The 15939-nt window shown below is 42.4% G+C and overlaps 1 protein-coding gene across 1 annotated transcript in view; it reads left to right on the top strand.

Annotated features, from left to right (window-relative positions):
• INTS8 (integrator complex subunit 8) overlaps positions 1-15939 on the top strand; it is a 629314-nt gene that overhangs the window by 369584 nt on the left and 243791 nt on the right. The window contains exon 17 of the mRNA XM_069220496.1: positions 4783-4904. Coding sequence (XP_069076597.1) covers positions 4783-4904 — 122 coding nt within the window. The remainder of the gene's footprint in view (positions 1-4782; positions 4905-15939) is intronic.

The following is a 15939-nucleotide window of genomic DNA, read 5'->3' as shown; positions in this document are numbered from 1 at the left end:
CTCCTGGAGTACCGGGCCATCAGCTTGGCAGTGAAAGCCTTCCTTCCATCTGTCCATTGAAGGGTGGCTGGTGCAGGTGCTCACTGACAGCACCACCAGCATGTGGTACTGCAATAAATAGTAGGCGGTGTTTGGTTCTGGGTCTTGTTCCAAGAGGTACTGCACCTCTGAAAATGATTGGAGCATCAAGGGATTTTCCTGGTGGTGAACCACGGGGCAGGATCTTTGAGTGCCAAGGTGGCTAAACTCAACCTGTGCCGCCTAGTGGATCATGAGTGGCAGTTGCATCTGGGCTTGAGTATCTGTCCTTTGATCTGGCTGCCTCTTTTGGAGGATCTGCTGTTGAAGCAACAGAACAGGGTTCTGCAAGAAGACCTTCACAATGTCCACCTTCATGCATGGATATTGAGCGGTGACACCTGAGCACCTTTGACCTTCCTCTGGAGGTGGTTGATGTCATCCTGGCATCCCATAACAAAAATATATACGGCCATTGTTTAGACAAATACGTTGTTTGGTGCAGCACATGCCACATTTACCTCATTCAGGTGAAGTTATCTGATGTTGTGTAGATTAGTTTGTCTTTAGCCCAGCAAGGGTTTGCTTTGAGCACAGTTAAAGCATATTGTTTGGTTCTTTGGGCCATTTTTTGTTTACGGTTGTCAGACCTCTTTGTTTAAGTCGCAAGTTGTGGTCCGTTTCTGAAAGGCCTGCAACACTTATTTCCTCCCTTTCCTTTGCTCACATATTTCATGTGCACTCCCTTTGAGCCACTTCACAGTTGTCTCTTGCAGTTTCTCACCCTCTAGGCGGTCTTCCTCATCACCATCACTTTGGGCTCAGCAAGTGAGTTAGCTTCAGATTTTGTTAAACCACCATACACAACCTTCTTCCTAGACAAGCTCCTTCTGCAGATGCAAACATCTGTCTTTCTGAAAGTTGTGGCGCCTTTCCATGTCAGTCAAACCATCACTCTGCCAGTGTTCTTTGCTCGGCCTCACCTCTGTAAGGAAAGAGAGAAGCTCCATTGCTTGGTCCCTAAAAGACCGCTGAGCTTTTACATTGAGCATACCAAACACCACCGGGTGGACACTCTGCTCTCTTTGGTGTTCACTGTCACAGAAAAGGCAAGGCAGTGCAGAAGTGGACCATCTTCCACTGGATTATCTCTGGCTTTATGGTTCTCTGCATTAAGATATGCTAAGCATTAGCCAAGAAGCAGGCTCTCAAAGGTCTGCATGCTCATTCTACCAGGGTCAAGACTGTAACCACTGGATTGGGATATGGAGTTCTTGTCCTGGACATCTGCCAGTGAGCTCCATGGTCATCACAGCCCATGTTTACAAACCACAATGGTCTGGGCAGCCAGGTTCGCTGAGAGGGGCATTTCTAACGCTCGGCCCTACAGGACTTTTTGGTTTGAGCCACATTCACAGACCCAATTCATAATAGGTACTGCTTTGGTATCTGTTCAAAAGGTGAGAAATCTGTGGTTAGAAGTCTGTCAGAAGAACAAATTTCTTATCTTCAGGAACTCTTTTTCTGGTAGAGAGTCTATCTAACCACAGATTCCTCACTGCCTCTCCCATTCTCCCTGGTCTGTGAGTCGGGCTGTGTTCATTAATATTACCCCAAGTCTATGAATCTGTACACTGGTCAGAACCGATTTGCTTTTGGGGCTCTGCATCAGGCGACGCAGACAGATTTGAAAGCCACTGAGGTTGGGTTGCGCGCATTATTTCCAGAGCAGAACAGCATCTGTGCGGTGCAGCACAGCGCCACCTACCAGCATTCAGAGGTACTGCTAAAGAAAGTTTTGAAGCCAGGGTGATATTCAAAAAGGTGAGGAATCTGTGGTTAGAAAGTCACTACCAGAAAGAGCACTACCAAGCCGAAGTAACTTGTTGTTGGGGAAAAAAATGCAAACAATGCAAAATGAATAACGTATTTTCTCTAAGATGCTGTTACACCATTGCGTTTGACGGGTGGCCCTCTTGGGTAATAAGAAACCCTTTCGGGAGCCCTTAAGAGTGCAAGAAGCACTTGTTTTAGGAGCAAGCACATATGTTCTGCCCAGTTAAATCCTGTTCCCCTGGCTCCTGAAATGTAGGCAAAGCCAAAGTCTCTCTTCATGATTCTCACGGAATTGTCTGGTAACAGCTGCACAGTCAAGGCAACTAATAAAGAGCAGCAGTGTCACTAGTCACCTATTGAACTAGCCAAGGATGCTTCCAATCCACTAGAATACAGCATAAACACAGGCCTGACTTTAAAATCTTTATCTCATACCCCATCATCTCCTTTTACATGCCATTTGCTCGGTTAGGCTGAAATAACATTGCTCTAGTTTGTGATTCACTTTCTGGAATTAGGGTCACATTCTTGAAATTACAAGAAAATCAACTCTTCAACTCTTTAATCAGACCTGAGACCAGGTCTACGACTTTCGAGAGAGAGGAGCCATTAAGTCACTCTCTCTACTGAAGCTATGGTAGATAGGGGCGTAGCTTCAAGGCATATAGTTTAGCACAAGAACGTTCAGCTGAGTATGGTGAGGTGTTTGTTGAATTTCACCGGGAATATTTACATACACACCGACAAAAAGGCTTTCTCCGTTTTGAAAGTCTCAAAATTGTTGGTAAAACAAAATACTGTGTTTTCCATCATTTAGTACCCGCACCAATCTGTATTCCACTCCCTTTTAACTGCACGGTCAGCCCCTCTTGTGTACCCTGCCCCCATATAATGTATTTTTACATTATGTGTCAGTGTAATTGTTGGGAAATCTGAAGCTCCTCATTCCCCCCCAGTCTTACTGACCAAGCTACTCCCCTGGTGGTAGTGGACAACAAACATACCTGAACAATCAGATGCTTCCTTTTCAAAATATATAATTTACAGTTGTCATGGATTCATCTCATGATGTACTGGCTTGACCACTTTTTAGAGTTCAAAGTGGGAAGGTTATCTCTGAGCACCTTCTGTCTCACTCAATGACAAAGCAGTCCTCAAAACAAACCTAAAAGAGAATTTCACAAATTGGATATTCACTATTGATAGGTTTATCTTCAATAGACCACCCCCCACCCCTTCCCAACTTGTGAAAACTCAAAATTCCATGCCGTGTCTCTATGTATTCAGTGACTGGACAGGTAATTTATCTGTGCCATTCCACCTCTCTACCTTCTACAAAGTTGAACACTTCCCCTTGACAAATTATTATGGTAGACTTTAAATGGTTGAGACTGATTGGAGCATGCAAATGCCAAGCCAGTACCATCTTACCTATCAAAATACAATCTGAAATGCTTTCCAAAATACAAAGTCCTCCACCAGCGCCACAAAAGACTTATTCTGGTAGCTTTGGTCCTTAGCCCACTTGGACTATATCAGCTGGGGGGAGTACTGTTGTTTCCTGCAATGTACTGTTATGCAGGATGATAGTGGTAAGGATATACTGGGAGAGATGAGACGTTATATATGGTACACTTGTCCTCTGATGTAATTCTGCTATTCTGTGGTTTTATTGGATGATAGTATCATTGTGTATCCTTGAGGCGTAGCCCAATATGGTAAATTGCTGGAAACGCAAATAAAGAAATGAATTGCAAAAAAGAATATATTTAGTTTTTTGTGTGAGTCTAACAATCTGCATTCGTTTACCAGTGCTACCCAAATGATGATACTGTGGCGTCTTCATCTAGCCTCACTTTTTTGCATTCTTCACGTGTGGCAAAGCTGCTACAAGACTCATTTTTTCCAAACCGAATTTTTGAAGGTTCCCCTGATTGAAACTACCACCTCCCGTATGGTAAAAAAAAAATACTTTCCCATCTAATGCATTTTCCTTTTAAGTCAGTGCGCTCTTAAGGCATTGTATACCTTGCCTGGTAAACAGTTCTTCTAATATTGATAACGTCTGCCTGAAAAGTATGTGACATACAGATGTTCACAGCTGATTTGCCTTGTATTAAATGTCATGCTGCTAAAGTGAGTTAAATGACACATCCTAAATTTGATCCTTAGAAGCTTTATGGGGACCCTTCTATACCATCTATAGATTAAAAGGGTTTAAAACTACTACATGGAAGAACTGCAGTAAATATATTGATGCAACCTCTGAACTATTACTAATCTATGAAGAAAGGCCACAAAGTAACCAAGTCAGCAGTAGTAGGGTGTCTTGTAGGCAACATATATTATGCCAATGAAAAAGGAAATAAAAAGATGCCTAAAGTAAAAGGAATCACTCAGAATCTGATTATAATTATGGATTGGCGTGTGGTTAAGATGTCAGCAGGTGCAAAGGAATTTCGATGAAAATCTATACTGATTTTAGAAAATAATCCAGAGAAATTGTGCTTGTCATAGGCTTTTCAGTCTCATGTGGGGAAATATTAAAACACATGGGTCTATACCAGGTGTTGAACTGATTTTTGTTCCAGAGTATCTCTTTGCTGTTAAACCTTATAATCTGTTCTCAGATATATATGCCAACCATCTCCCTGACTGCACCCTCTATGTGTAAGAATAGTGATAACCATGCCATGAAGGTATTGGGAGACATTGGTGGTTGAACACTGTGGTATTGACATTCACTCTGGTATACCTTGCAGATTATTTTATATGTACTTTTGAGATGTTTTGCACCACTATGTTGTGGCTGGGGCACCTCAGGAGTCTGTATGATGGGAGTCTAAGGAACCTCTGTTGCGTGTAGCTCAGAAGATATTAAGAGGTGTCATTATTCTTTAGTAACTTCTTACATTTTTGTCCTTTTAGATATCCCACTTCGACAAGTCATATCCGAGGAATGTGTTGCATTTTTGTTGAACTGGCGGGAGAATGATTACTTAACCCTTCATGTTCCAGTGTCTCTGGTCCAGAATAACCCTTATGTGAAGGTAGTTTGTTATTGTAATTTGGCTTTCCTGTAAGAGTATTTAAATGTAGCTTCATGTAATAATGTATGCTTTCAGAGAGTGTTATAACTTTTAAATGTTTGTATTATGAGACATATTTTCCTACTTTTCAATGCCTACTGGATGTTTTTAAATTCCTCTTTTCTTCACTAGTACATGAAATACAGTTTTACAACAGAATGAATTAATATGAATGTACAGCATCAATATGGGATAGACACTATTTTAAGGTCTGAATGTGTCAGTAGTGTGGGGTCATGCTTTACTGCCCTTGTTCAGCTGTGGCATGGGGTGAGTGGGGATTGTAACACATTCATTATTAATTACTATTACTGCATTCTTCACGGCATACCTGAAAAGAGTCCTCCTTAAGGAAGCTGTGAGCCACCTTCCAAACACCATCAGAAACACCCTGTCTTAATAGATGAAATAGGCTTCGGGACCAATGCATGAGATTGTTCAAAGCCTGCTATGACCTTGCACCATTCGGTACACAAAGCTGAGGTAATTGCTGACTCATTAGCAGGATGGTGCATACCAGTTTTCATAGGTAAGGAATTCAGACCGCAACCAGTATCTCCTCTCCAAGTGTAAAGTTTAGCATAGGTATAACAAATAGATTGAAGTTGTTGATGCTTGTTGTCTTAGCCTGCTGTCACCTCCACCAGGACAGATGACTCAATTACCTCTGAACTCCCACATTTGAATTTGAAGTAAGCATAAGCTAATAATTTTATATCTTAAGACTGAGCCCGTAGTTGGTTCTAGATTTGATTGATACATTTTAAATTAATAAGAAATGAGTAGGTATCGTGAGAATTCTGTCCTGAAAATTGTAACTAATCTGAAAATCTTGATTTAATAATGAAATAAAAAAAAACATAAACGTCATTGTTTCATATTCTGCGAAGCCTCACGTGCATATTAATGTTTTTTACACGTTACGAAGTATGTTGTCCATGGGTTAGCCGCTATTTCTTTTTTTTTTCAGATTAGCACAATTTTCTTTTAAAGAATTGTTCAGAAATTCATGCTGCCATACACACAGCAAGCACACAATCCAGTTGATTATCGAATGTTGCTTGAGTTGAGCCTTTTTTTTACATGAGCTGGGTGATAGTAAGGAAACACAACATTGACTTTTAAAATAAAGAATTTTAGCTAATGCCTGCAATCAGTACAAACAATATTTGGTATGACTCTTGCTAACAAAATGAGGTATTTGTCCTCCAGTGTCAGACGGAAATATTTAACAAAAATGGGCACAAACTCCACTGTTGAGCTTTGAACAGTAAACTGTATTATTAAAAATCCCCCCGCCAAAACATAATACACTAATCATCATAAAATCTTGCTTGTAGTGTTTTTACTAAATCCAACTCAAATAAACCCATGTGATCACAAACCTGTACTGTGCAGTGTTACGTTCCTCAAATTCTTTTACTGTATTAAAAAGCTCTACCAAATCTTTTCTTAATTTACAACACCACTTTAAAAAGAAAGCCTTATTCGCCAAGCCATGTCTAATTTTACTGAACTGTAACCAAACGTGCTTGGTTTGATGACCTCCGAGTTTAAATGCCTCCAGTGAATACTACTTATTACATCTGGACAGCCCAATCACTTTCCTATTGTGGAGGTTGACAGACTGTATTACCTCAACTGCTATCTATAACGTGCAAAATCCGAAAGATCTACTTTAGAAATTGTATCTGTCTAAGTGACAACTGTGTAATCTAAATGCAGTTAGCCAGACTCAGAGGTTGCTCTAAATATAAGTAATGTCATTGGCTAAGATTGTATTGCCTCTACTCTAAGTAACAATTCATTGTTAGCAATGCATGTTTTTAGAATTGCTGTCCAAAATGACAGTATCATCAGCATTCTGAATAACTAGAATATGATTTTGCCTAATTATGAACCTATGTCTACAACATATACATTAACATGTTTGGGGACGAGGAATGCAACCCTTTTCAGTGCTTTGTTCGTATGTATGCATCTTACCAACAAAGGACCTTCATGGCTGAACTTGACCTAGACCCAAGTTTGTTAGTGTATCACACGAATTGCTCTAAGCAGAGTTGGATTAATTACACTTGTCCTGTGCTTGCTTCACACTAACCCTCCATCTTCCCCATCAATAGCCTTGCTAATATCTATAAAACAGACAAATAGTCTTTGCTTTTTAACCTCCATTTGATATTGTGCACTCGCATCGATCAGAAGGTTGTTGTCTAATGTATTGCACTTTGGCTTGAAGCCAGTTTGGTAGAATGACAACACGTTTTTCTTTGACCAATTCTTCAGCATACCGTAAATCTGTAGTTCATAGGGTCATATACATTTCCACTTTTATATTGTGGATTTAATATGGAGTCTACCCAATGAATCTGGGACATCTACCGATTGTAGTGCCTGCACTGTGTTGTAAAGTAAACTGTAATCCCAAATGTTTGTTTTTGTTTTAAAGATTGCTGTTGGTATTCCATTGGGTCCTAGTTCTATTTCCCTTCTAAGTGGTCTGATATTGTTTTCAACTATTTGCAATCATTGTTTTATATTCCCATGCTCAGACATTATGGATAAATAAAGTATGTCTATAAGAAGGGATGTAACAAGTGGTGTGCTGACAGTGTTCCTTCATGGGTTCACAGCTGACATTGCTCACGTTTTTATTTTTAAGTGTATTCATTTGGTGCAAGCTTTCTATTTGTCTTTTTTTTTTTTTTTTTTACTGTTTCTTGTGTTAGAAGTCAACTGTTCTTGGTTAAAAGAAACAGAACAAAACTGTATTTTTGAAAACAAAAGGTAACAAATGTGTTCTTATGTCGAAGAAGAAACAAAACTGTCATTTTCTAAACAAAACAAAACTGCTCTGTTACCCACAGGGATTTGTTCTCTGTGTATAACAGCTAAATAAATGCAAATACATTTGATACAGTTCTCTTTTATGGATGAATAACACAGCTCAGGTACAACACAGTCCAAATTCCTTATTATGTAAAAAGGACAGAAATCAGGATGGGAATGGATATATCAGATGGCACCAGCATCTGGAAAGGATTTTGGGGTTTCCTGTCAATTGACTTCAAACTGCTTCCAAATATTACATGGACTTTGGATGTGCAACTGTATCACCACAGTGATAGGACAAAGGATGCAATTACTGTAACCACTGATAGTGAGGTCATGTCTACAGAAAGAAAACAGATTGTCCTACCCTTCTGAGTTGGCCTACCAATTTTGTTTTATTTTTTTATTTCATATGTGGAGAGACTTGAGAATTTGAAAATTGTACACTAAGTCTTTCAACCCAGTTACCCTACTTCTTCATCTCCCGCCATGATACTATACTAAAGGTTACTTTCTTATAAGACTTATAAGCTTTAATGAGCTTTATAAAAAGGAGAGCCAAAAAATGTTTCAAGCGATTATTGAGGTAGATAATTTTATAGAAAGGGCTCCACAATCTTCAGACCTTACACAGTAAACCTATTCACTGGCCGATTATTTTTTCTTTAGATAACTTAGTTCTTAAATCATGAGTTATGTATGAATTTGGATAGATCAATCAGTTTTGAACTGTGACACCGTTCCAAATCACAAAGCCAGGTGTATCCCAAAAAGAAAGGGGGGTTAAATGCATTTGCTTAATCTTGAAACCTAGTTGGTTTGTTTTTTCTAGAGTACTGGTGACACTTTAAATGTCTAGCCTAAACACTGATGGAGGAGGGCTATGACACAGTATCCAGAAACACCTTTTGAATTGGGATAGCTCAGCGGACTTTCACTATTCCAGAAATATTTGAGTAACAGATCTACTGTAACGTGAATGACTAGGCACAGATGTGAGATGTGATTCTGCAACGTAACACTGCTGCAGGAGGAGCAGGAGTGGGGGGGGGAGACGTAAGGCGTAAGGCCGTGGCACCACACCTGCAACAGCACCCTGCCTCATTGGTGCCAGCTTGTACTGCTGCCGGCTCCCGGGGTGCTGATGCTTCGGTACGACCAAGTGCGTGACCCAAAACTCAACCTGACCCAACAACCGGAGGAGGAGGCCGCGCAATTAACAAGCAAGCGAACAAGCCAGCCAGCTGACGCTACCGGAGGAGGAAATCTGTGAGCAGGTAAGCTGCCCTGCTCTGCCCCCCATCTTGTTTGCCCTGTCTACCTTGCCCCCCCATAGTGCTGCGCACCCCTTCTGCAGTTGGAGTGGACCCCTCGTTGGCATGGGTCCGGCACCAGGGGATCAAAAGGACTAGAGGCCCAGAGGAGAACGCACTGAGAGGTGCGGGACAAAGCGTGTTTGCCCCGGATAAGCAGTCAGTTAACTGAATGCTGAGAGACCACCGACTGCTGGCATTGAGAGCTTAGCTTGGAGCTGGTCGGGGCCAGGGGTCGACTGCTGGCAGGCAGGCTTAGAGCCTCAGGCTGCAGGGCACGGCAGAAGCGGCCAGCATTAGGTTGGTGCAGCTTGCTGTGTCTCGTTGGTCTGCCCACTGCCAACCTGCATCAGAGACATTTTTAGGGGATACTCTGGGCTCCTCAGCTAAAGTAATAAGCTCGACCTCCCAGGATGTATGGAACCAGGGGGTGATCAAGGAGAAACAAGGAGGGGCAAGCACAAGAACAGGAACACGTTACAGGATAGCTGCAAATTGACCAGGATTCCGGGGGTCTGGATGAGGTGGAGGGGGCCGGACGTGGACGGTGGAGACATGATAACAACCACAGAGCTTGCAGAGCAAATAGAGCCCAGTTTGTGGGGCTTCTTACCTGGAAGCCAGTGTAAAACGGACAAGGGTGAGACCTGGGGGACTGGTCCGACTTCCAGCCCCACAGGTGTTACTACCACCGACCCTTGGGGCAATGGAAACACCCTGTTCACCGAAGTAGAGCAGGGCAAAACAGACAGCACTAGGAGCATAAAAGCACTGAGGAGTGATACAGATGGAAGAGAAACAAGCCCGGGCGACTCCATAAGTGCGACAAGGAGACATGTATGGGGAATAAAGGTACGACCGGAAAAGGAGAGAATTAAGAGCCTCAGAAACTATGATCAGACAGTTCTCAGTCAGAACCCAATGGCCTCTTCTTCCCTAACCGATAAACAGATATTCTGGGCAAACACCATAGCTAATTATTACAACTGTTTGTGATCGCTGAACAGAAATAGACTTTGCATTCCACGCCACATGTCGACTTTGACAAAACGGAGAAGGGTGAAACAGTAGCCCGGTAGCCAGATTAATCTCCATTACTTAAACCACAGTGTAGTTACCTAAGTAAGGGCCGCCTCCCTGTCGGAGAATGTCTCTCCGGCATTACACGGTGAACAACCCTTTAAGGGTAGTACATCTGGAGAAGGAAAGAAGAGCCCGGGGCAGACCCGAGAGCCTCCTCACAAATACACGGGGCGACAAGGTCCCCATGGACCTGAGATTTTACCTCAGATAGTCCAGACAACTCAAACGAAGTCAGAAAGTATCCATCTAGAGATGGTAAACTTCCATAATGTAGCTGGGAAGGGATCCAAGTCAGCTCACTCACCAATTACTCAAATAATAAGACCCATTCTTCTCCTTCATCTAGGAGTGGAATGGATAATTTCGTTCCGGACAGACAGGACAGACTGATCAGACTGGACCCAGGATCACCCAGCCAGAACTTCTCCTCACTCGATAATTTCGCCTTTGGTAATTCGATTTGTAACATCGACCCCCAATTGGATAGCATAACATCTGATGACCTGAACTTCCAGGATGTAAACACACTATGGGGCGACAAGGCTAAGGGCGGGAGAGAATCTGAAGGTCAAGACACACAATTCGTGATGGCCCAGGCTCAAAGCTCAATGAAGTACGGAAAAGATCTCCCACTGGACTAACCAATACTTAGCATAATGAAGACCATGTGTGCAACATTAGATTCAAAAGCAGCAGCGCTCATGACCCAGTCCGAAAAACTCGACTTGCAACTCAAACTGACTAGCCAATTTACAGCCTCTATAAAGGACATAGATCACAGAAGGGTCTTCGTAGAAGGTGCCGTAAGGGAAAGTTTAAGACAACAGACGACAGCCAAATCGAAAGAAAAGCAATTATGCGGCCCATTGATAGAGAAATTAATGGAAGTCCCAAATGCCATCAACGACCTCATTGAGGACTGCAGAAACAGCCTTAAAAACTTTCCCATTGCAGGCCCTGAGCTCACAATATCACCAAGTAGACTATCGCCCAGTCAAGCCCCACAATTCGTGGACCCCACAGACAGTCTGGAAACTGGAGGACACTCAGATGGCATCGCCAAAGAACCGATTGGAGTACCTACTGCTGTAACTGATACTCTTATTGTCGCAGGGAGGAAGTCCCAGGGAACAATGTGGCAACCAAAGGGGAAGGCCAAAAACCAGGGAAAAACGCTAAGTGGAACAAAACAAGGCAGATTGTAAAAGATCAAAAATCTGTAACTGGGCAGTCAAAAGTGTGCAACCAAAAAACAACACAACCCCATAAGAAAAATGTTGCCTGCCAAATGAACAAGGGGCATTGTATACTGATAGAATCTCCAGGACCAATGCCTGAAAAGAACGTTGATTTCTTGAACAAAAACCGAGGTCTATTGTGTGATAAAGGTCGCGTCCTCCATTCCCACATCAACCATGTTCCCACTGGATACTGGACAGGCCTAGAACCCAACCATGAGAACTTAAAAAGGGAGAGGATGGAAATTGGCCAGTCTACGGAAACAATGGTAAACAGGGTAAGTGAGGAACCGTTTAACAGAATAGGGAGTACAACACAGGAATCGGAGATGCCATACCAGACATTATGCTACTCAAGAGCTATATCCCTCGAAGATGAGATAGACACTAAAACAGACCAGTTAGCCCAAGTACATGAAGCTTGTGAAAGGTGGAAGGGCAGCGAATTGCAACAGCAAACAGTGCTTACCAGCCTCGAGTGTACATCGTTTTTCAACTCTAAAACTAACTTGGGGAAACTAAAACTAAAGCACATCGAACCTGTGAATAGAGTGGCAAGTGTAAACACAACTATTCGTGGGGGCAACGACAAAAATGATTTTACATCCATGGCTCCTGCCTCTATAAACCATCATCACAAGGACTTGCGCGATGAACATACCAGCCAGGCAAGACCCCCCCAGCAGTCGGATGAGAGGGCATGGCCGGTTTCAACAAGGCCTGCATCTGACACCAAAAACAATCCTCAAGACAAACCTAGGCCCCAAAGAAGTCAGTCTCAAGAAAGGCTTAAGAGTGTAGTGATGAACTCTGGCAGAAGCAACGAACAGGAAGCGCCGATGATGTTATGCCCAGAGTACTCTTCTAGAGGGAGCCAGGACATACTAAACAGGAGTAACATCATCCACCTCGTAAACTCAATGCAGGGTCTGCACAACGTATAACCAGCGATCTGCTCTCAGTTAGATCTTGGAATCACCTGGCTCAGTTTTGCAGGGGGCAATTAGCTCTTTCTGTCCACTCCCACAACGGCCAGACTTGCGCAAAATGAGGTTTTGCCTGTTAGCAACTACAAAAACAAAGAGGGAGAAGGAGGTTGTGGGGCTGGATCTGTCCTCCTTATAGCCTATAAAACATTACAAAAGAAACCCGGCTAACAGAACTACCACACGATCGACAGGAAAAAGGATTTTCCTATTAGAAAAACCCTCACCCACCAGGGTTACCCCTTGGTGGCATGCTTCATCATTGGGTTTCTTCCCATTCCGCTACAGAGAGGAGCGTGCTACGACCTACCGGATACGTGGGAGCACTGATGTAGTCTTGTCAATGTGAATCACAGGAGGGATAGGAGTGGTGGGGTCTTGGGTGAGTAAAAAATACCTGTCTCCTAGTAATTCTAATGATTTAATAGATCTCTTGGAGGCACTATTATTAAGAAGGGGCTGCAGAAGTGGGGGATGTAATGTACCTGATTTCTACATGTTTCGGAGCCTTACCCCTAGGCTCCTCTTCAGGGCCAAGGTGGACTAATGAAAACATAAATAATACATGCTCTCTGATATGGTGCAATTCACCTTACTAATGTGGTGTCCTAAGATGATACCTATAATTTATGGTGTCTGTCATTGACACCTGTGGAAATATAAGAGAGGCATAGTTATCATAGCCCCCATTTGTAATGGCCTGCTATATATGTTGTTTGTGGGTGTGGTGCCACCTATTTGCAAACTGCACCCCACTCGTGAATATTAGGACTGAGACTAAAGTACTCCCACAATCAACAGTACAAGACATAATACATTTAAAACTTTTAAACATGTAAACACGTGAAACACACCAAACAGCACACACATGTGGTGCATGCATAACTTACTCAGTAGTATTTGGATTCTGATATCACAGCTCCTCCGGGAGGGTGTGTGCTTGTAGTCACACTCTAAAGATTTGGCAAAGTTTTAGAATCTATTAATCTTACCGTATCTGTAGCGCCATGTAAACAATGTTCAAAAAGCACTTACTTCCTCAAAGCAACACTCCCACTCTTTACATAATGCTCACCACCCCACGGTCTGAAACCTGAATGCTCACATGGGAGCCGAGTTAAAATATGCAGCAGCTCTGGAATTTCGGCATGCTAAAGTGTGCAACACTAGACCGCTAAATTCCCCAAGATGGCGGCCTCTGAATGAACGAAGGGGTGTCCGCCTGTAATTACACTGAGGTCATTGGGGCTTCATGGGCTTACAGAGGCAGAACTGGGGATTCCCATATCGTTTTGATAATTGTTTGTGAGTTTCTTTCTTGTGTTTAATGAAGGGTTACTCGTACCGTTCTTACTGTGATGGTGACGTATATGTGAGTGGCTAATATTTATTGTTGAGGGTTTGTTGTTCTTTGTGACACAATGGAATGTAAAGGAATGAGATAAACATAGGACATTTTGCGCTGCCTAGGTATACCATTCATTTCAGGAGGTGTATATCCGACTAATGGTTAATGACTAATGATTAATGTGATGTTAATACTTCGTCAGCTGGCTCCAAGGTATGTTTTTGTTGAGGCCAAATTGGTGTGTCTGTAATTTATAAACCCATTGTTGTTTTTTTTCGAACATTGTAGACTCACAATCTCTTTATGGTGTTCTAGGATAACCTACTGGTAATCCTCCACTGTGTGTGCTTTCTCTTTAAAATGAGTGGACATTTTAGTCGTAGCCCGTCCACATCTCAGGTTACTATGGTGCGACTCCTAACCTTGCGGGTGGTCAACCTCACATAATGTAGGTTGCATGGACAAGTGATCATGTATACTGCTCGCTGAGTGTTACAATTGGAGAAATCTCTAATGTCCCATGTTGTGCGGTTGTTAAAGGTGACCTGTTTAGTGACCTTTGTTGGATGGCACACACTACAGTTCCCACATGGATAATGTCCTGTGGGTAATGGTAGATAGTTGTTATCTTCTGGTTTACTACAGAGATGGCGTGGGCAGGGGGGGGTACAAGCATGTCTCTAAGACCCTTTCCCTGTTTATGTGAAAACATGGGTTTGGGAATATTTAATGAGCCACTGTTGAGGATGTGCCAATGTGTGTTGACGATCTTGCTTACTTGATTGGAGGCTATGTTAAATGTTGTGATACATATCGGTCTTTCCTTCTTCTCTTTTTGGGGAGGGGTGTCCAGAAGGGATTCTCTGTTGTTATTTCGAGCTTGCTTCATGGCTCAGTTGATTAATCTTAGGGGGTATTTACTAGCCTCCAGTTTAGATGCTAGACTCTGGGCTTCTTTTTTATAATCTGATATCTCTGACCAATTGCTTCTCAATCTGAGAAATTGTCCAAATGGTAGGTTCTCTCTCCAGTGGGGTGGGTGAGCACTATCAAATAGGAATAAACAGTTTTGGGCTGTTGGTTTTTCATGGGTGGTTGTTTTATTAGCACCATTGGTGGCTATAATGTTGAAATCCAGGAAGACTAAATGTTCCTTGCTCATTGTGTGAGTGAATTTCAAGAACTGGTCCTGTCTGTTTAACCACTCTAAAAATGTCACCACTTGTGTCTCATCCCCTTTCCAGATAACCAATGTCATCAGTATATCTTTTCCACGATATTATGTTGTCTTTGTATGGATTGGTGGGTTTAGGATTCTCTTTCTCTAGATGATGGACATAGAGGCCGGCCAGACTCTGAGTGAAGGTGCTTCCCACGCTAGTCCTGTGTTTCCTAAGGTACACATTTTTCTCAAATTCAAAATAATGTTGTTAGCTACTACGCCAAAAAAGACTGCTCGCCAAATAGCCGATTCACAAGCCCAAATCTTGCTGGTTGAACAACAGCAGCGTAGTGGGTAGCAAATAATGGACCCTGCGATAATAAAAGGAAACATGAGACAGCCATTACAAATTCTAAGTTGGAATATTTGCATGTCTAAAATCTAAAACTAAGGACAAGGACTGGTCAGAATTCATTCAACAACAAGATGTCAGTTGTTTCCAGGAAACTTGGTCTGTAAATGTTATTGATTTAGATGGTTATTGCTCTTACCATATACCGGCTTTAAAATTTTGCAAAGGCAGGCCAGTTGGGGGCCTGACAATCTGGGTTAAAACATCACTACTTGAAAACTTCTCAGTAACTCATACCGTTTTAAGTATTAACATGCATGCTCTATCAATGGCAAACAAGTCAAGGTCAATCGAACTAGTGAATGTTTACTTTCCTCCCTCCAGCATGGCCCAAGTTAAGCCAGGAGTGCAACTGTTTAAAGAGTACATCTTAAGGAAAAGAGCAGAAGCCCAGGTAGAACGACCCTTTGGAGCTAGAGGCGGGCGCTCATCACAGGCTTGCATTAACGTTCTGTCAATATGCGGTGACCTTAACACCAATCCACATCCCATAATAGGGGACAAGTTGACTGTCGAAGAAGATAATGCATGGAATATTCCATATCCCCTCATAGAGCGATGCCAAAGCTAAAAAAAAAAAGCAGAGCTAATTTTCGAGGCCTCTATTGAATGCGGAATG

Source organism: Pleurodeles waltl, chromosome 2_2 (assembly GCF_031143425.1).
Source record: "Pleurodeles waltl isolate 20211129_DDA chromosome 2_2, aPleWal1.hap1.20221129, whole genome shotgun sequence".
NCBI classification, from domain to species: domain Eukaryota; kingdom Metazoa; phylum Chordata; class Amphibia; order Caudata; family Salamandridae; genus Pleurodeles; species Pleurodeles waltl.
Note: the sequence above shows the minus strand (reverse complement) of the source record. Positions and strands in the feature narration are given on the sequence as shown.